Source organism: Cibotium barometz, chromosome 26, assembly GCF_041138505.1.
Source record: "Cibotium barometz isolate CiBa-2024 chromosome 26, ASM4113850v1, whole genome shotgun sequence".
In the NCBI taxonomy this organism is placed as follows: Eukaryota; Viridiplantae; Streptophyta; class Polypodiopsida; order Cyatheales; family Cibotiaceae; genus Cibotium; species Cibotium barometz.
In genome coordinates this window covers 23,870,578-23,891,272 of record NC_141071.1, presented here as the reverse complement: position 1 = coordinate 23,891,272, position 20,695 = coordinate 23,870,578, and the positions used below count along the sequence as shown (strand labels likewise).

Sequence of the window (20,695 nt, the reverse complement as noted above, 5' to 3'; positions counted from 1 at the left end):
GAAACAATATACCGATGATATGAATTAGAATATGATCATGAAGGTCCACACCATTCTCACAGAGCCATTTCCACAAATCGGATTGATTATGATTAAATCCATATGCATACTCATCCTTTGTTGGTGGACGGCCAATAACCTCTTTCTACATATAAAGTAAATGAAGATAATTTTTAACTTAATATACTAAAAATTTATTAGACTTAAAACATAAAAGAATTCAACTAAAATTTTTACTCACAAAGCGTGCTATGAATGCCGACTTTCCTCCTCTAGGAAGCACTCCACTTTTGCATCCTTATTCTGCTTGCGTCCGAGTGTTGTTCACTTGTAGATGGTTTCTCATGAACCATTTTAAGCGCATACCTCCACTCTCGGGTAGAACATCCATCCGGCTTCCTCTTATGTTCTCATACACACCTACTCACATAGTTTCTCCTATTAGATAGGGAGAGCCTTATGTTCTCGTCCACACCTACTCACATGGTTTCTCCCTATTAAATAGCGAGAGACTCATTCTATTCTTCATCCACTTATCAGAGAACTGGAGGCCAATGTGAGGTTGTGGAAACTCATTTCTTAATACATCTAGCATGTATTACTTAGATATCTGATCCACCTTTCACTAACTCTTAAAACAATAGGGGATCTCTAAATTAACTAAGTTGTGCATCCTTGCCATTACCCTTGGTGTCGGAAATTATCCCCCCTTCACTATCCACATGGTAAGATAAGTGCTTGGGCTCATAATGGAAGATGGGCCTCCTTCTTGTTTCTGTCTCTTGAGAGGGCTCACTGAACTCTGATGGATGATTTCTATCAGCAAAGGCAAGCATTGGTGGATTTGTGTTTGAGCCAATTGATTATGGAGATCTAGTAGAAGACCCACCAAAGCACAAAAATCCACACCCACCGCCACTACTTCGACAAGAAGCCCGTCTCTCTCTTATATTTTGAGAAGCAGACCCACGCCATCAAAGTGGGGAGGATGCCGTGGAAGGTGGAGCCAAGGCCATGGGATGGGGATAGTAGATGGATTGGGTGTGGTTTGTATAATCTCAAAATCACACCGTGCATGGCTAGTAGGATTACTATAAGTGTGCCATGGAGGGGTGGATCCTAAGCTAGGAGACATGGAAGGACCTAGGGTGATTAGGGTCAATGTACCAGACCGGGGTGCATACACTAGGAGTATGAGGAGGGAACTATGCCATAAAAAAAGAATATAGATTATAATTAACTCACATACAAAAGACCTCACAATTTTTTAATGGCTATTAGTACTGATTGTGTGAATTGGCTCCACATATCATGCCCATAATGTGAGGTTTTGGTTTCCCATAGTGCAGCCACTTGTGATCATCCACTATGGAGCCCACTACTTGAGGTTGACGAGGATCTTGAGAACCATCTCCTCTAGACATCTAGTAGAGTGGAATATAGATGAGTTAGGCAAAAACATAAGGCTATGCATATGGGGCTTAAGACATTGTGTTAGGGCTATGCTTATGGACATTGTGTTAGGGCTAGGATTATGGGCTATTGGGATATGCATACAAGGCTATTGGAAAGCGTATGAAAGGCTCCTATGCAATGCAAGCCTAGGGCAAGCACAGGGAAAGGCAAGCATAGGCAAGGAAAGTCCCATGCAAGCTTAGGCAAGCCATGGCTATATGCAAGTATAGGCATATCTATACGTATCCATGGATTATGCAAGGAGGCTTATACAAGCCTTATGCAAGCTTAGGCAAGTTTATGTATGTAAGTTATATGTAAGCAAGCATTGGCATCTATGCAAGCATATGTGTTTCCTCCTAAGAGGCCTTATGCAAGCATAGGCAAGATTAAGAGAGCCTATAAAAGCCTATGCAAGCTTATGTAAGACATATGCAAGCCATGGGCAAGCCATATGCAAGCATAGGCATATCTATGCAAGCCATATGCAAGCGTAGGCATGTCTATGCAATCTATGTGTATGCATGGATTATGCAAGAATTATGTATGCATAGGCAAGCTTTATGTATGCAAGCATAGGCAAGCCATATGCAAGCTTAGGCATGTCTATTTAAGCACTAGGCTATGTATTTCCTACCCACCATCTCTCTTCGAGGGCAAACTTTCACATGCAAGATTGTGCATGGGCCATAGAGCCTTTGACTTAACCAAAAAATCAAACTAGGCATAAGCATGGAATGCTTACCTCACACACACTTGATTCGTAGCTTGTCACACGATTCGTGTTTTGACACACACACAAACAAGTAGGTGTGTGAGAATCAAGACCAAGCGCTTGAATGAAAGGGTGCATGCATAGGTGGGTTATGTGCATAGGAGGACATGCATGAAAGCAAGCAATATGCAAGTCATGGGCAAGCCATATACAAGCCATGGGCAAGCCATGGGCATAGGTGGGTTATGTGCATAGGAGGACATGCTTGAAATGAGGGCATGCATGAAAGCAAGCAATATGCAAGTCATGGGCAAGCCATATACAAGCCATGGGCAAGCATAGGTAAGCTTATGCAAGCCATGGGAAAGTATGAGCAAACCTATGCAAGCCATGGGCAAGCATTCTTAAGCCTTTTCAAGCATGGGCAAGAATAAGCAAGTCTATGCAAGCCATGGGCAAGTGTATGCAAGCATAGACAAGCCATATGCAAAATGCATACAATTAATCTACTCTCCAAACTCTCTTTACTCCCCACACCATGCTAGTGAAACCCTAATATTGACCATTAGGGTTTTGTGCATGGGAGATAATATTAATTAATCTATTCTCCAAACTCTCCACTCCCTGCACCATGCTAGTGAAACCCTAATATTGACCATTAGAATTTTATGTATGGGGGATAAGAGAAATGGATAAACAGTGCATGCATCTCTTAAGAGAGGGAGAACCCTATTGAGAGATAAATAGAGAAGGAAAAACCCTATTGAAAGAGGGAGAGAGGATGTAAGAGGGAGAGGGAGAACCGTGACATGCAATATATGGGCAAATCGGGGAAGAGAGGCAAGTGAAGAAGATTAAGAGGGAAGAAGGAAGAGACTTGGATGTGAAGGAGAAATAATGGAAAGGAGAGGGTTGCAGGCTACAGCAGGAAACAATGCAAGAAAGGGGGATAGATTTTAGAGAGTACCCACGAATCGCTGAAAACCTAGATTCGCATTGGCATCACACGAATATTTTCCAAATCGCTGGTATAATACCAACGAAAAAATATTGCTAAATACCAACGATGTTTTCGCTCATATCTAGTGATTGTAATAGCGATCATCATTTAGCAGAAACATTGGTCAGTTTTCGCTAGTAGACCTCTATTTCCTTGTAGTGATTTATTAAAATGCTTTGCTTTGTTCATCAAAAGCATGATTTGTCTATCAATCAAATAATGCTTATTAATATCTTACAATGCAAGTGGCTCCAAGAACCAAGCTATACATAAAGAGCGAGGAAGAAGAGCCATAAAGAGAGGAGGAGAGGACTAAATGTGTGTGTGTGTGTGTGTGTGCGTGCGTGCGCCTGGGTGTGCTCTGAAGAAGCGAGCTAGTCGCTCTGCACCCTCTCTGTGAAACTGAGCTCTGATCTTTGTCATCTCTCTCTGGTATAGGCGTGGTGTCTGAAAGCCAGGTGTCCTCTGTCTCCTGCGGGCTCTGAGTGTCTCTGCTCTCTGGAGAGTAATTCCCTGCCGTGTAGGGGCTAGGAGTGGGATGGATCTCTGAAAAAAATGTAGTAATCTGTGTCTGTCGTCCCCCCTCTGGAGCTGTTTGAGCCTGTAATGATGTCTCTCTGTAGCGCTGTATGTCTAGAATGAATCTCCCCAATATGCGCTGGTCTGCTGCCTCAAAGATTTGGCGTAGGGAATGTGGCTCTTTGAATAAAATGGGATATCTCTCTCTCATGGCTGTATATGCTCTGGATCTGCATACATAATGCTCCTCACTCTCCACCTCCTCTCTGCACAATCTGCATACCCTCTACTCTTGGGAGATCCGTGCTGCTCTGCCAGTCTCAATCTCCAATCGGGGTGATGAAACTCTAAGCTGACCAATAGCCACTCGCGAGCCGTGTGGTAAAAAGCCCTCCATGTATCTAGGCCTCTATAAATCCATCATCAGTGATACTCATGAAGTGATCTTTGTAGTATAGCATCTTCGGTGGAAGAGGCTGTGTAGGCGATATCCATGTCTCTTGTGTATAGAGCTGCCATATGTCTTGTCTCAATACTCTGCTCCTCTCACTATGAGAGAGACGGATATGTGGTGCATCCCTGTCATACTGGAATGGTGGTAGATGATCCATGTCTAGGCCATGCTGTGAGAACCAATGTGTGACCTGTGCATACCATGATTCTCTGTCTCCTGCCTCAGCCAGCTGTCTAGATGCCTCAAAAGCTCTGTATGACAATCTGTCCTGTGGCATCTCTCTGAATCTGTCTAGCAGGCATATAGTCTGAAATATGGCCTCTACCATCATAGGAGGCGCAGCAAACTCTGCTCAGATAATGTCATGAGGTACTGACGGTTTGCTGCGTATCATGCGTGCCATCATGAGGGCCTGTGGTCTCTCTATCTGTGTCCACCAATGGGTAGCAAGGCCTGGCGCCCATACCGCTGCTCCATACTCCATACATCAATGCCGGTGTGACTAATGTGTCAAATAGCCACCCCTTCGCCCGGGGCTCCTGAAAATGCACCTGGTGGCACTGTCTCTCTAGCATAGCCAATGCTACATATCCCCGTGTCAATCTAGCTCTGACTGCTGAACCCATGGTGAAGCGTGTGGCTGCTGTAGAGAAGGTAACCCCTAGGTACACGTATGATGTCACCACCTCCACCTGGCGTCCTGCAAGAGTGAATGTCAACTGACTCCTGCCCTGTCTCGATGTATGAAAGACCATAACCTTGGTTTTCCCAAGGTTCACAGTAAGACCCCTTTGTGTGCAGAAATCATCGAGTGCATGTAGATGCTGCTGTAGACCACCTGGAGACTCAGACACTAATACAATATCATCAGCATAAAGCATAATATGTACTGAGGTACCTGCTAAATCAACTCCATCTCCGCCTCCCCGTGTAATGAAGTCAGCCACCTCATCAATGTATAACCCAAATAGCGTGGGGGAAAGTGGGCATCCTTGCTTCACACCAATGGTGCTAGCAATAGTCTCGGACATACCTCTTGGACATCTGACTCGCCCAAAAACCTGCTCATATAATGCATAGAGAGAGAGAGAGAGAGAGAGAGAGAGAGAGAGAGAGAGAGAGAGAGAGCTGTATTAACATCTACTAGAGGCCGAACTCGACCTATGAGACAAATCAATGTACAACTATCAATGTCCTCTAGGTGTCCAGAAAAAAAAAGGACAAAATGAACATGAAATAAACTATGAAAGTACTGAGCTAATGGGGGGGAGGGTTTGATGGATGGAGCACTACTGCTAGAGGCTCAGTATGCAACCTATATGCGTAGGGTATACAAGAATGCAATGCAAACCTATCTAGCTCCAACCAGTACCATAATGGGGGTGCAATATGTGATACATAGGCGATGGCGAGGCAAAAATCCCTCGGAGCATGATCTCCGGGTGTGAGTGTAAGTGAGCTAACCGCCCTTGGATATGGTGCTGATGTCGAGCCCGTATCTCTGTGATCTCCCTCTGATGTAGTCTGGGAGTCTGGTAGCCTGGTGCTCTCGGTCTTTGTCTGGCTCGGAGGTCCACAGTGCGCTGAAGTGTAACTCCCTCCTGTGTCAAGGTAGGCACTGGGATAGATCTCTTGAAGAAATCAGTGAGTTGGAGCTGTCGCCCACCTCTCCCTGTGGTATGAGTCCGTAGCAGTGCCTCTCTATGGCGCTATGTCTCTAGCAAGAACTGGCCAAATCTGCGCTAGTCTGCAGATTCCATGATCTGGCGGAGTGAGGGATGTCCACTGAAGATGGTGGTGTTTCTCTCTAATGTCACTACATGCTCTGCATCTGCATACATAATGCTCCTCACTCTCAACCTCCTCCTGGCATGGTTTGCATATCCTCTCTGCTCTGGGGATCCGTGCTACCCTACTTGCCTCAATCTCAAGCTGGTGTGATGACACTCTAAGCTGGCCAATCGCCACTCGAGCACTGTGAGGCATGTACACATCCATATATCCGAGTCGCTAAATGAATCCATCCACTGAGATATGCATAAACTGATCTCTATAGTATAGCATCTTCGACGGTAGAGGTTGACTAGGTGTAATCCAAGTCTCTTGAGTGTATCGCTGCCATAAATCCTGCCGAAGGACTCTCTTCCTCTCATTGTGAGAGAGCTGGATGTGTGGTGCATGTATATCATATTGGAAAGGTGGCAGGTGACCTATGTTGAGACCATGCTAAGTGAGCCACTGTATATCTGTGAATACCATGATCTTCTATCTCCACTCTCTGTGAGCTACCTAGACACCTCAAAAGCTCTATGTGAGAGTCGATCTGATGGGCATATCTCTGATCCTCTGTATAAAGCAAATCGTCTGGAAGAGGGCCTCTACTAGCATAGGAGGTGCAGCAAACTCCGCTCAGACAATGTCATGTGGGACGGAGGGTTTGCTCCGGATCATCCGTGAGAGCATGAGAGAGAGAGAGAGAGAGAGAGAGAGAATGACTTCCTTGTTTTTTTCTTCATATGGATTTAAAAATATTAGATGGCCAAAAAATTTGTGGAATTTAAGAGAAGCCAATATATTGCAATATATTGGCTTTTGCCACATATATATATATTTAGTTAGTTTTCATGCCTTTTGCCACATTCTCACGAGTTATATGGAGCTAGCATTTCAAGTAGGATTAGGACCCACTATGAATAACCCACATGAGTGAGAGAATTACATACATACGAAGGTAGTCTACAATTATTTCTTAATTATTTGCATTCATGGGGTCCTTGTAAAATGTTTGCAGTCACCCTGACACTCCAAAACATGTTGAAAACATTTTATCTTTTTTCCAATTAAATGCACACCTCTACCAAAAAAGTCATTTCTGCTACATATGTCCAAATTCGGACATGTGTGAAGCCACTACAGGAACATACAATGGACCAGTGAGAGCTGCATAAAGATAGGCACTGGCACAAATCATTTCATATGGTTAGAACAGTTCTGATAATCCTTGGAGGAAAGAAGGCCATCTCTTTACATTGCTCTTAGGGAATTTGTGAAGGACCTACAAAAAGATTTGCCCCTCGCATCATGCATAAAAGATGAAATGGGGAAGACACATGATTGAGAATGCTTGCTACATATGAAAACTAGCACTAGCTCAATTTCAACAAAATGTAACTAGAAACTACAAGCTAATCTCTGCTTTCTATCCTGTCAAACAAAATGTAGCTGTCAAGAGAAGATTGTGTTCTTTAGGTAGGGCCATGACAACATCCCCTGTCCATTGAACAGGTGGGACCGTCAACGGCAGAGATCCTGTCCAAGATACATGGGTGGTTCTGGTCCCTTTTTTCCAATGGGCAGGGCGTAATCTGTAAATACTTGTTTAACTGTTGCTCCAGGTTCTGAAAAGAATAACCCTCCATTTTGTTGATATACATGACCTCACCTAACTCAACTGTCAGTAAAAGAATCTGAACATTGTGAATCGCCTAAGAGTGTGACAGCAGAGAGCATTGCTATTGCTGCAGTTTCTACCCGCAGCCGACGGGGTCCCAGACCAACAGGCACAGCACCAGCTTTGATTAATGCTTCCTTCTCCTCCTCTGTAAAATCTTCCAAGTCCAAAACAGTAAAGGACAGAATGCATTAAGAATCCTAGTATTTCAACATTATATAAAAAGGAAAGCAACAACTACACAGAGCATCCATCATAAAGAAAAGGGCTCTTATGCACAAGAACATTAAATAACTGTAGGACTTACTTGCACTTCAACTTTTCAAAGAGGAGAGGACTTGCAGTTACTCTGAACTACCTTAAATATTTTGCTAAAATATATGAGCCAAAATGTTTTCCATACAAATCACAAGCATACAAGCAAGCTGAAAATGAATGGGGAATTCCCTTTTTATATCCCCCCCCCCTTCTGCTGATCTACCAGATCAACACACACCCGAGGACAATACCACCTTACTATGTGCTCAGCATACTATGAGATTCACAAGAGATTCCATTGCTTGTTCATATTTTAGCGTGCAGGTCAGGGCAATGCGAGAGAGACACATGAAGAGGATGAGGATATCCCGCAAAGTTGCTCAATATTCTCATCCTCAATATTCAGATGGCTAGTTGCCCCTACGCACCAAGCTGGTTGGAAACATTAGGTACATTATGTTTCGAACATGTTCTGTATTGAGTACGGAAAGTATGCTTCAGGTTAACATGAGACGCATTCAGTTAAAAAACATAAACATTATATATATGAAACATGAATGATTTATCGTAAGAACTAGCAAACAAATAAAAATCTAATGCTCGTCAAAATCATATTCAGGAACTAGAAATATAAAGACAGTAACAAAAGTGGGAGTGGCACATGTTGCAAACTTGCAACTAGCATAAATCCTGACAACAAAATATCATTCATGATGGGTGAGACCCACTAAAAGCCCCACAATGCTTGGGATTGTGAAACTACTCTAGATCATTTCTCCCATCACCCTGGCCATCCAAGGCATTACTGGTGACAATATAAACCACATTCTCAATCCCCATATCCACAATAACCTGGCAAATAGAAAGATAAAATCAGCTATGATCTGTTCACCTACCTTGTCATCATTGACTGCAAGTAATGCCAATGCAAGAGGAAACAAAGATGATGATATGTCGCCTCCTTGGGTCACTCAATCATAAAAAATAACGATGCTAGCAAATTTCTTCCATCCCTCCTTTATGGGTTTAAAGCCACAAGGACACAGATGTATCACCTCCTTGTGTCACTCCAACCATCAATGGTGCATTCTTCCACCCTTTCTTTATGGGTTAAAGGCCTAGCTGTCATTCTCATCCTGGTACAATCCTGTCCACCTATCTAAATGTCCACATGGCTGCCACATCTGCTATCCTCCTCTTCCATTGATTGGCCCTCAAGAAATTCAATGCAACAACAGTGGTCTGTCACAATCATGGTGATACAAGACGTGTTTCATGCTGTAGAGACGTGTGACACATTTCCAGCACAAAAGTACAGGATTCATGGAGCGCATGACAACTCATGGCTTAAGGCTTTTTCTATGGATTTCTATTGGCGGCCCGAAATGCCTATAAAACTATTGATGGCCGAGGACCTCTCAGACTGAAGCTACGTAGGTCGATATGGAAAATCACGTTGGCGCTAATGAGAACATGTTTATGGAGCATCAGGATATCTATGCATGTGAGTGATTCTTATCTTGTGTTACACACTTGAGCCCACCTCTCCTCCAAGGTGTGTATTCAGAGTACCAACACGGAGTGGACATGACACCTGGATGGCAGGGGACTTATGTCTATGCCAAGGGTCATGTGGACTAACACCTTGTTGGCAGTGGCCATGGGTTAATAAATTAGAGCAAGGAGCTAGTTATAGCCAAAAGCTTATAAATAAAGCAGGAAAGCTTATAAATAAAACAAGGACGCATATTCGCTATTCACAAGTACACTTCATTACATATGCCTGTAAAACTCAAAAACAAACTCCATAGGACTCCAAAACTGATCCATGAGAGCATGGGTTACTGCTATATAAGTGACCTTGGGGGCGCTTATGAGTTATGAGAGGTATCCATGCGGTAGACAAGAAAGCTACAAGGGACGTGCAAGACCTCAAGGCTATGGAGCTGCAAGCGGGTGGCTCAGCCTGGTGGTAAGGGATGTAAGGGTAGGATCATTTGGGCTTGGCAGGCTCGTGGCAATCAGACCTCAAGCTCGGGAGTGGTTTGAGGTATTGAACCTACAATTGGGTGGTGAGTCGCTAGCTACAATTTATTGCGGTCATGCGATGTGTACAACATCAGGTCTTCTTACCCTAGTGAGGGTTACTCAAGTATGTGCACCCAGCTTTGGTCCTCAGTGGGTTCTATGTGGTTCTACGACAGATGATCCTTGGTTAGGTCTATGGAGGCCTTACAAACACTATGCTGAAAATGTAACTAATCATATATTCCATGGTGATTATGCACATGGGGGAAAGCCGTCCCGTGGTAAAGGGAAAGACCATGTTGACCATGTGTTTGAAGAACAGCCGTCCCACAATAAAGAGAAAGATTGTGCTCAACCACTCCTAGGCAAAATTTTAATATTTGTATATATTTTGGAATACTTTGGTATATTTGTTATGGAGAAGATCAATACCCACATACGAGTGTTGGGCCAAACGGCTGAATTTTATGGTTGCCCATTGATGGGTGGTTATGCTTGAGCCTTGAATGGGCATAACCACCCACGTATGAGTATTGGGCCAGAAGCCTGAATTTTATGGTTGCCTGTTGTTGGGAGTTTATGCTCGAATGGGCATTGTTGTCGTGTCACCAGTGTAAGTCTATTTTCAGCATTCTTCAAGGATGTTTCGAGTATTTCATTCTATGCAAAGTAATTTGTGGATTGTGGTTAAGTGGGGGGTTTTTTTTTTTTTTCAGAAAGAGACTTCTATTAAGTATGAGAAAAACATACAACAATCACAGCTATAAGCCGGAAAAGAATAGAATCACCCCAATATGTAAGGTGATTTCAACCACTGAGGAGCATCATGATGCCGTGTAAGACTTGTGGTACTAAAGGAAAAGAAGATGCCATGGTCCCATTCCCGCATAAATATCACACGCTTTGCTTGCACAGAACGAGAGGGCCCTTGAATGTGAGCCCAAGTAGCCATAAGAGTATGGATGATATCACCCCATATGGTACTAATGCACTGAGACCCAAAAATCTGGACACCCTCAATAGCCTCCGTGCATCTAGCTCTCCAGACCTGCCATGCTGTAATACTGGCAATAATCTCCCAACTGGTGTCAATCCTCTATCTAGGGGGTGTATAATCAGAGTGAGGAACATCCTGCAATAAACCATGCTGGGCAATATCTCTAAGAATGAAAATAGCAAAATCTGTACCACTGCCCTCATAAAAAAGCTGCGTACCGAACTGGGAGAGCCAAGCAACTGCCCCCCAAGTCACATGCATGGCTCGGCCACTCAATTTGCCCATAAGTTAGGCTACAGAACCCCAAATCTGCTGTGCACTGTTGCATTCCCATAAACAATGTTGTACGGTCTCAGAATCTGCCGCACACCTAGGACAGGAAGGTGCTACACCGAAAACTGATCTCCACTGATTGGTGGGGAGACCACCATGTAAGAATAACCAAAAGAAATGAGAGATCTGGCTCCTTCTGTATGAGTGCCAAAGTTTATGCCAATATCTGTGCTGTATCACTGGAAAAATATCATAGCTCTCCCAATGAGGCCTGAGAGTAGGGATCCTATGCATCTGTCGAGTGAGGAGAAGCCTGGAATTCCGAACAGTGAAACTGAAAAAAGGAAGGCTTTTCAAAGGATTGAAGGCATCGATCCACTCCCACTCTCCTAGATCCCACTGAAGATATCTGATAGGACTGCCACCATATAACCACAAACACCAAGAGCCATGAGTCACTATCTGAGGAGAAGGGTCAATGAACTAGTGCTTCCCTATGCGACCAACAATCCTCACTGGACTAAGCCTAGTATCTGAGATGATCTCCTCCATACTACATCTCCTCAATCTCCCACCAGGCATGATAGAGTAAATGAGGCAATCAGTATCCTCCTGGCCCGGGAGAGCAATGACCTCCAGAGGTATGCCTATCCTCGAAGAAACTCTCAGCCAACTCGGATGATAGTCTTCGTGAAAGGTCCCAGAAAGCCACTCATGCGGAATAGTTGCATCGATCTGATCAATACGAATGTGAGAGCCTCTAAGATGCTGAATGGATACAGCTCTCCGATCCTCCGGAAGACTCTTAAAGGTATTCCAAGCAAGAATTGTGTATGCACATCTCCCCCATCTTGACCACTGCATATAACGAGATGCACCAAGTGGCCGACCAGCCTCATCCCTAATGAACTCGTTCCACATAATAGGTTGTTGGTCAGCCTCGTCCAAAGACCTAGGAAGCCTTTGTCTCAAAAAATGTCTCATGCTTCTCAAAAAACGTGTGCTGGGCATCTAGTCTCTCCCGACCCTGGGTGAACATCTGGAAATCTGAGACAAGAAAAAATCCTTCCAAGGCTCAGTGCATGTTAGGAAACCTCTAACCACAAGTTTGCAAACCAACGCCCTGCACTGAACATCTGGATCGATAATATTCAAGCCCCCCTCTTTTGGGCTGAATAACCGTGAGCCAAGCTACCCTGGCACAAGTGTCCGAGGTGCTATCCAAACCCGACCAAAGAAAATTGCGGATCAATCTCCACAATTGGCCAATGCACGCACGAGAGAAGCACCAACAAGAGGCAATAAACCAAGCTGAGGCAAGTGAAACCTGATTAGCCACCAAAGCTCTAGAGGCTAAATCTCATCTCCTGGAGCTCCAATGGAGGAGCTTCTTCCGGATACTCAGAAGTACTGGAGCAAACTGCTGTGCAGGAGATATCAATCCCAACTTGGCATCCCAAATATCTAGCAGTGCATCCTCTGCTGATCCAAGTAAAACCAAGCTCTGCACCCCAATCAACTCTCGGTGAATCACTAACCCAAAAACCAATAGATTTGTGCCAATTAATGAGTGGCCCCTACTGCCAAACAGAACTCCTCTAGTGCTACCCGGAAGGAACATAAGTATAGATGTGAAGCCTCCAAAAACAGGGCTGTGTCATCAGCTAACTCAGAGTCAACCAATTCCTCTTGACTACGAAGAGGCAACCTCAATCCCGAAATACCAGCAGTGGAGCGGAGAAAGATGCTCATGGCCTCTGCAACTTATAATAATGGGGCTAAAGGGCAGTCCTGTCGTAACTCTACTGTGGGCATCACGATACATGCATGAAACTCCCTTGATCCATCTGAGAGAAGCCCATATGGCTAAGAGTACCCTCAAGGAAGTCCCAATCCACTCTATCATAGGCCTTCTTTAAATCCAAGAGCAGAATGGCTAAGGGCTGATTGCTCGCTTTAGCCCATTCGACGGCCTCCCAAAGCGAGAAAATGTTATCAAAGATGCTCCTGCCGTGTAAGAATCCATTCTGAGTATCATGAATGACATCCTGCAAAATTGGCTGCAATCTGATGCTTACTGCCTTAGCAAGAATCTTATAGGCAGTCCCAAGTAAGGTGATAGGTCTCCACTGGGCAATCAATGTCTTATCCCCGCTCTTAGGAATAAGATAAATAAGGCCCTTAGTGAGAGAAGAAGGCATAGAACCTGTGTCCCACATCTCCTACAAAGCCGATGTGATCTCAGCCCCGATCTCATCCCAAAAAGTAATGAAAAAAACAGGGGAGAGGCCATCGTTCCCTGGACACTTGCCATGAGGTAAGGCATGAAGAGCATGACTGAACTCCTATACATAGAAAAAGGGGCATCCAGAGCGGCATACATCTCCTCAGTGATCAAATGTGACAATGCATTCCAAAACTTCCTCTCTGCCCTGTGTCTCAAATCAGAATGCGGCTCAGCACTGAGAAGCTAGCGATAGAAATCAGTGGCAATCTATCTAACCATAAGAGGATCTGAGTGAAGAGTGCCATGTGAATCCTGCAACTGCCTGACACTATCTCATGCATGAGATGGGCCGTGAGAAGCAAAGAAATGTTTGTAACATCTACCACCCATCTGTGTCCAAAAGGATTCCTAGACATGGAAACGGTACTCCGCGCGCTGCTCAAGAGAGTGATGAAGTTCTGCCCTAACAGTACATAAAGAGTCTGCAACCCATTGAGCATGAGGATGTTTCTCGTACTCTTTCTACAAGGCAGTCAATCTATGTCTTATAGCCCTTTCTAAGTCCAAGGCCTCTTGCCTCTTAGATAGGGCACATGTGTGATAAAAGTCACTAATATCACAGAGAGCAGAGGCCAGGCTTTGAGAGGCCTGTAAGAAATCATGAGATCTCCAAATATCAAGCATACGATGCGATAGCTCTGCATCTGAAAACAAATGATCAGGGATGCGTACATGGGGTGCTGATCCATGGCAATTCGGATCTCTAATACATAAAACCACTGGGCAATGATCAGATTTGGAGGTGCCTGTAGCAATGAAAGTATATCCACCTCTGTCAAGCACCCAATCATCCACATAAAATCTGTCTAACCGTGCATAGATACATCCTGCATCTCTTCTATTGTTAGACCATGAGTAAAGAAGAGTGGATGGACTCCTCAAAATGTCATCCTCATGCCAACAATCTCTGCCATGAATGGAGAGTATAAATCTCTCCCAAGACGCTCTTTCAAGAGGATGCACCAAGCCCTCATGTCCACCTCTTTTATCCGTTGGCATCTCAACCATGTTAAAATCCCCACCAATAAACCGATGGTTGGCAAGAGGCATCAATGCAGTGAGAGATTTCCAAAAGGCAATCCTCTCACCTCTATGGTTAGGAGCATAGAGGTTGAGAATACCAATGCGTGTAGTACCCTGCATAAGAAGGATCCACTGCGCTCTCGCAAGCAAAATGACACCATGTCCAATGATGCAAGGCAAGATCAAAGCTGAAACAGAGATACAAACACCACCCTTGGTACCAACAACCGGTGTCCAAAAGGTGTCCCGAGAGAAGCTTGCCTGATCTCCCACACTGACTAGCATCCAGTTTATGCTCTTGCAAGAGTAATACACAGATCTCGTGGTCGACGAAGGAGTCAGGACCCTCTTTAGAGGCGGAAGTACGTCTCGCATAGGTAAGGGAGGGAAAATCTGATGATGTAAACCTTACCTCTCTCTCCCACTCCGAGGAAAAGCCAGGGCTACTCCTCAGAACTGGAGAGGTACCATGACAATGCGAATGCACAACATCATCCTCAAGGGTACAATCATCCTGTAACTGTAATGCAGCATCCTCCTGTACGGGATCCAGATCATGTGCCTGCAAGGCCTCATCCTCCAAAGAAGCATCAACATCTTGTGAGGCAAGAGCTGCATAGGGGTTAGGGTGCTCCACAACGGGTGTGGGTGAAGGGGCAGGTACGGGGGTCCAAGGGTGCCTACCATCCCTAACCACAACCCAATGCTGTGTGGTCTGCTGTGGCAAAGGAGCAGCTGGAGTCTCGGCATCTGTAGAAGGCCTCTGATGGGCAGGACGACACCGCCTCCTAGCATGGCCCCTCCATCTTGGACAATCTCTAGCAATGTGATCCTATCGACGACAAATCCGACACTGGTCAAGTCAGGTCTGCCTGCAATCTCCATCCTCTGGCGGAAATGAGATCCGTTAGGTCTCTGAAGCATAACATGATCATCTCAGTAATCGATGGATCAGGAACAAGCACAAGGACCCGGGGTACACCATCAAGAGTGGTGGTAACGGCGGCCGTAGAAGCTGAGGCGGGAGAGCTCGGAAGGACTGGTACCTCTAGAACCTGGCCAAAGGATGCCCCTATGGAAGCTAAAAGCTTCCAATAGGACTGAGGAAGAGCAGGGAACCATAGTGAGACCGGGGTAAGGCGCTAATTCTCCACCACTGGATCAAAGCCCACCTGGTATTGAAAGAAGAAAATCTTCCTAGGACACCAAGAGGGAAGGGACTGCCAACCAAAGCCTGAGAAGTAGCTTTTGAAGAATGAAAGTCCACCCCTGGAAGAAGCCTCGACCAAGCAAATGAGTATCCTGTAAGTGCACAATCAGTTCCGAAGGGAGAGCTGCTAGAAGCCATTCACGGGCCTGCGAGACGAATGAGAGGGGTGGGAACCATAAACTCTCGCAACAAGGGTGGTCTGGACCTCAAGGTCAATGTCGTGCTAAAGAGAGGTGAGCTCGTCTTGTGAAAAATTGATGATTCTCCCGGCCAGTGGGGGTGACGAGAGATTGGCTGCGGCGGCAGAAGAAGCCATAAAACCAATCAAGAAAAGTGGGCAGCCGACTTGAATCCAGATAAAATTGCTGCTGAAAAAGAGGCGGATGCAGAGGAAGGGGGGCAGAGGAGGGAGCTGAAGGGCGGGAGAAGCTGGGGTAGCAAGGGCAAAGGGGCAGGTGGGGGCAGCAAAGGGGCAGGCGGGGACTGCAGATGGGCAAGGGGGCAGCAGAGGGGTAGGCGGGGGCAATAGATGGTGAGGCGAGGGCAGCAAAAGGGGCTGGCGGGGGCTGAAGAGGGGCAGGCGGGGGGTTGCAGATGGGCAGGCGGGGGGTTGCAGATGGGCAGGCGAGGGCAGCAAAGGGGCAGGCGGAGGCAACAGCGGGCAAGCGGGAGCAGCAGAGGAGCAGGCGGAGGCAACAGAGGGCAGGCGGGAGCAGCAGAGGAGCAGGCAGGGGCAGAAGAGGGACAGGCGGGGGCAGCAGCGCAAGTTCACCTTCACGACATCCTGCATAGGAGCTTTTGGTTAAGTGGTTTTGGCCATGTTTAATGTTTGAAATGCATTGACGGAACCATAAGTGTGTCAAAGTCCCCAGCCCCTTGGCCACCGTCCAGTTTCACATATGAATCAGACAGATATGCTGAAATCCATGGTGCTAAGATCAAGAGAGTGAGAGTGCAGATGGAGATGGATGCTCAACCGATGGTGATGGTGATGGTGATGGAAAGGGATGGGATGGAGAGAGAGAGTAATGTAATGTTATATTAACGTCTTCAAAAGGCCAAAGTGACCTATGAGACCAAAGTTACAACCATGTGACATTTGTGATACACTGTCTCTCGAAAAGAAAAGAAAGAACTGAAGGTAAGTATCTAGCCCCACAATATATCAGTAGGGGGCGTGGGAAGCTAATGCTACTAGTCAAAATGGGGTACATGAGTACATGGATACATGAATACATGAATATGGGGGAGTACAAAAGTGACAGTGAGTACAACAGTATATGGCTGGAGTCGTAATTATCCTAGGAGCTCTAGCATGGGTTTCTGCCGGATGGCCTGGATATCTGCCATAGTGAGATGCCTGGTCGGACGAGCCCGATGCATTGCAATGATGCTCTGAATCCTCCGGTGTAGGCACCGTCTCCGATGTGAGGATCCGCGAACCCTCGGGCACAGCAAGAGAGAGGGATTGCACAGCAACACAATGATTGTATTTCTATTGATAACACTCCCACCATGTACAATGCTTTTATAGGCACTAGGCCTTATCTTCTGACAAAAAATAACATATGGGATATTCACACTCAAAGAGTGTTAACACCACCAATCGGTGGCTGCTGTAGAAGCTTCATGTTGATGATTACAACCATATTTAAAGCTGCATTGGCTTCAATGTTTGATGCTGAAAATTGATTTGCAGGAAAAAAACTTTAACTTTTATGCATCCACAAGTTTTAATTAGATGTTTGTTACCGCATGTGAACCTCCCCTTAAGCTGATTAAGGTTGATTATCTGGATTAGAGTGAAGCCTGCACAGGCGACGATTATCAAATGGCCAAACACTGCAGGTCGGCCAGCAAGGCCCGTCGGAGGAGAAGTCGCCAAGAAGGAGAGGCTGCTGGCCACGGCGTAGGGCAGAACGCAGGCCAGATAGGGGGGCCATGGAGGGGACACTCAAAGGAGAGGCTCGTGGTCAAGAGGTCCAGGCAGGAGCAGCTACAGACGCGGCGATGGCCAAGCAGGGCAAAGGGTGGTGCTCAGCTGGCGGAGGATGAAACCCCAGCACTAGAGGCCCCGATACTAGCGGCAGAGGCTGGCCAATGGACCAGCCGGTGGCGGCGGAGGCCTGGACACTCACCCCGCCAACTCTCGGTGGTGTAAACAGCGGTTCGGCTGGGGCAGCTACAGGTGACGACTCTGGTTGGGGGCACTCAGGCGGCAAATGCCGTGAACGCAGAGGATCAAGGGCAAGAGTAGCTCGCGACAGGAGAGCTTCAACGCATCAGCGGAGACACTCGAGTCAGGAGATGGTGACCAGAACAGTAACGCAAAATGTGATGTAGTAGGGGAAAAAAAAAGGCAGGTATGTTGGCTGGTCACCCGGGCTCATAAAGAAGAGGCACGTGTCTCATGTAAAACAGAGGGAAGACGGACCAAGGTTAACCGTGCTCTGATACCATATACCTAGATGAATCCAGGAACATGCCCAAATTTACCTTTTAGGAATGTGCTCTGATACCATGTTTAAATCCATTGTACCAGGATCAAGAGAGTGAGAGTGGAGGTGGAGATGGATGCTCAACCCATGGTGATGGTGATGGTAAGGGATGGAGAGAGAAATGAAATAATATATTAACGTCCTCAAAAGGCCAAAATGACCTATGAGACCAAAGTTACAACCATGTGAAATCTGATACACTGTTTGGAAAAGAAAAGAAAGAACTGAAGGTAAGTATCTAGCCTTACAATACATCAGTAGGCAGCATCCGGAAGCAGCAACTAGGGAGAGTGGGAAGCCAATGCTACTAGTCAAAATTGAAAAGATGCAAGGGAGAAGAGAGCTTGAGCTCTTGCAAGTACACACACACTCACAAAACCCTAAAAGAGAACACACAAGGTGAGAGGCTGAAAATCTTCTTCTTCTTCACACAACACTCAACACACCATATACAAAGATAAGAGTACACACAATATGAAAGGTACTCAACCAAATACATACTAGGGTTCTCTATAGTGTGAACCCAACTAAATGAGCTGGCACTATAACTATGCCAGTCTCTAGAATGGCTGTCACACAGCCTGTCCCACTGGCCGCATATCACCCATGATCTCACCAACCATGCCAGTGGTGTAAGTGTGGGGCCTATCCCCCAAGCGGGTCATCAGTGTCCACCGCCTCACCAGATGAGCTCGATATCTCAACACTCCCCCTCTAGCTCAACTCCATCTCATGTACACCAAGCGAAGCCCTGAATCTGCGGAGCTTCTCTGTACCCAATGCTTTGGTGAAGATGTCAGCGACCTGATCCTGTGTGCTGACATAAACAAGGTCAACGTCTCCTGCCAAAACCTTCTCTCTGACAAAATGATAGTGGACCTCTATATGCTTCGTGCGAGCATGAAAAACTGGGTTCCTGGCCAACAATATACTGCTGATGTTGTCACAGAAAATGACAACTTGTCTATTCACTCATAGACCCAAATCTGCAAGTAGCTTTCTCAACCAAGCTACCTCACATGCTGCCATAGCAGCACCTCTGTACTCGGCCTCTGTACTCGATAGAGCTGCTTCTTGCTGCTCCAAGTCACAGCAGCACTCCCCAAAGAAAACATGAAGCCACTAGTAGATCTTCTATCTGAGATACTACCAGCCCAATCAACATATGTACCCATGTACACATATCTTTGTCCCAGTTTCATAAAATAGTCCACAATGCAAAGTAGACCTCACATACCTCAGTATGCGTCTCAATGCGGCTTCCGAGGAACTTGCATAAACTGACTCACCAACCCAACAGCATAGCTCAAATCTGGCCTGGTGATCGTCATGTAGATCAAGCTTCCTACTATGCGTCTATACATAGTAGGATCCTCCAAAATCTCTCCTGAATCTGCACTCAACTTGCCATTCTAATCCAATGGCACTGAGATAGGCTTATACAGCCTGTTATACCATACTTGGACAACATGTCCAAGCCATACTGTCTCTGCAGTAATCCAATACCATGTGGTGACCTAATCACCTCAATGCCCAAGAAATATCTGAGCTTCCCCAGATCCTTCATCACAAACTTCTGTCTAAGCAAGATCTTTACATCGAAGATCTCTACATCATGGTCCCCCGTAATGATCAGGTCATCTACATAGATGACAATAAGCACAACCCCTCTATCACGGTGTCTCACATACAGCGAGAAATCTGCATTGACTACATGAAAGCCAATAGTGACAAGATATTCAGAAATCTTGTCAGACCATGCTCTTGGTGCTTGTTTTAAGCCATACAAGGCTTTCTTCAACCTGCAAACATGCTCGGGGTGACTCACATCCTCATAACCAGGTGGCTGCAACGTATACACCTCTTCTTGCAAATCCCCATGCAAGAATGCATTCTTTACATCCATATGATGTAAAGACCATTGCTTTGATGCAGCCACTGCTATCACAACTCTCACTGTTGCCATCTTGGCAACTAGGCTGAAAGTTTCCTCATAATCAATGCCATATGTCTGCGCATATCTTTGGCTACCAATCTAGCCTTGTACCTGCTTATGCTTCCATCACTGTTATGTTTTACTTTGTACACCCACTTGCATCCAATGGCTTTCTTGCCTTCAGGCAATTGCACTAAATCCCAAGTCTCATTTCTATATAGTGCATCCATCTTCTCATCCATAGCTTTCTCCCAACACACATTTTCAACAGCCTCATCAATGCATGTGGGCTCTACAACCTGTATAACTTTTGCTATGTATGCATAGTGATGTGCCACATAACCATCATAGGTAAACCTCTGCACAGGATTCTTCACTCTCCCAGATCTTCGCAGCTTTGCATTCATGGCTTCCATAGCCTTCTTTACACCACGTGTTCTCATAGCTCGTATCCCAAGATCCTCATCAAGACTCATCTCTGAGCCACTAGACTCTCCATCAACATGAGAATGCACTACAAAAATGTCAGGCATACTAAGAAGCTCAACCACTTTCTCTTTGCCTTTATGTGATGTACTAATCACATTTGCA

The 20,695-nt window shown here is 45.6% G+C and overlaps 1 protein-coding gene across 4 annotated transcripts in view; it reads right to left on the bottom strand.

Moving 5' to 3' along the window:
• Positions 1-7,096: 7,096 nt before the first annotated feature.
• Positions 7,097-20,695, bottom strand: part of LOC147623793 (methyltransferase) — a 128,033-nt gene continuing 114,434 nt past the window's right edge. For 2 of the 4 annotated variants that reach the window (XM_086820405.1, XM_086820408.1), the window contains exon 8: positions 7,097-7,751. In XM_086820405.1, the coding sequence (XP_086676531.1) occupies positions 7,591-7,751 (161 nt within the window). In that variant the 3' untranslated portion in view covers positions 7,097-7,590. The other 2 variants (XM_086820406.1, XM_086820407.1) reach the window with 2 other exon arrangements.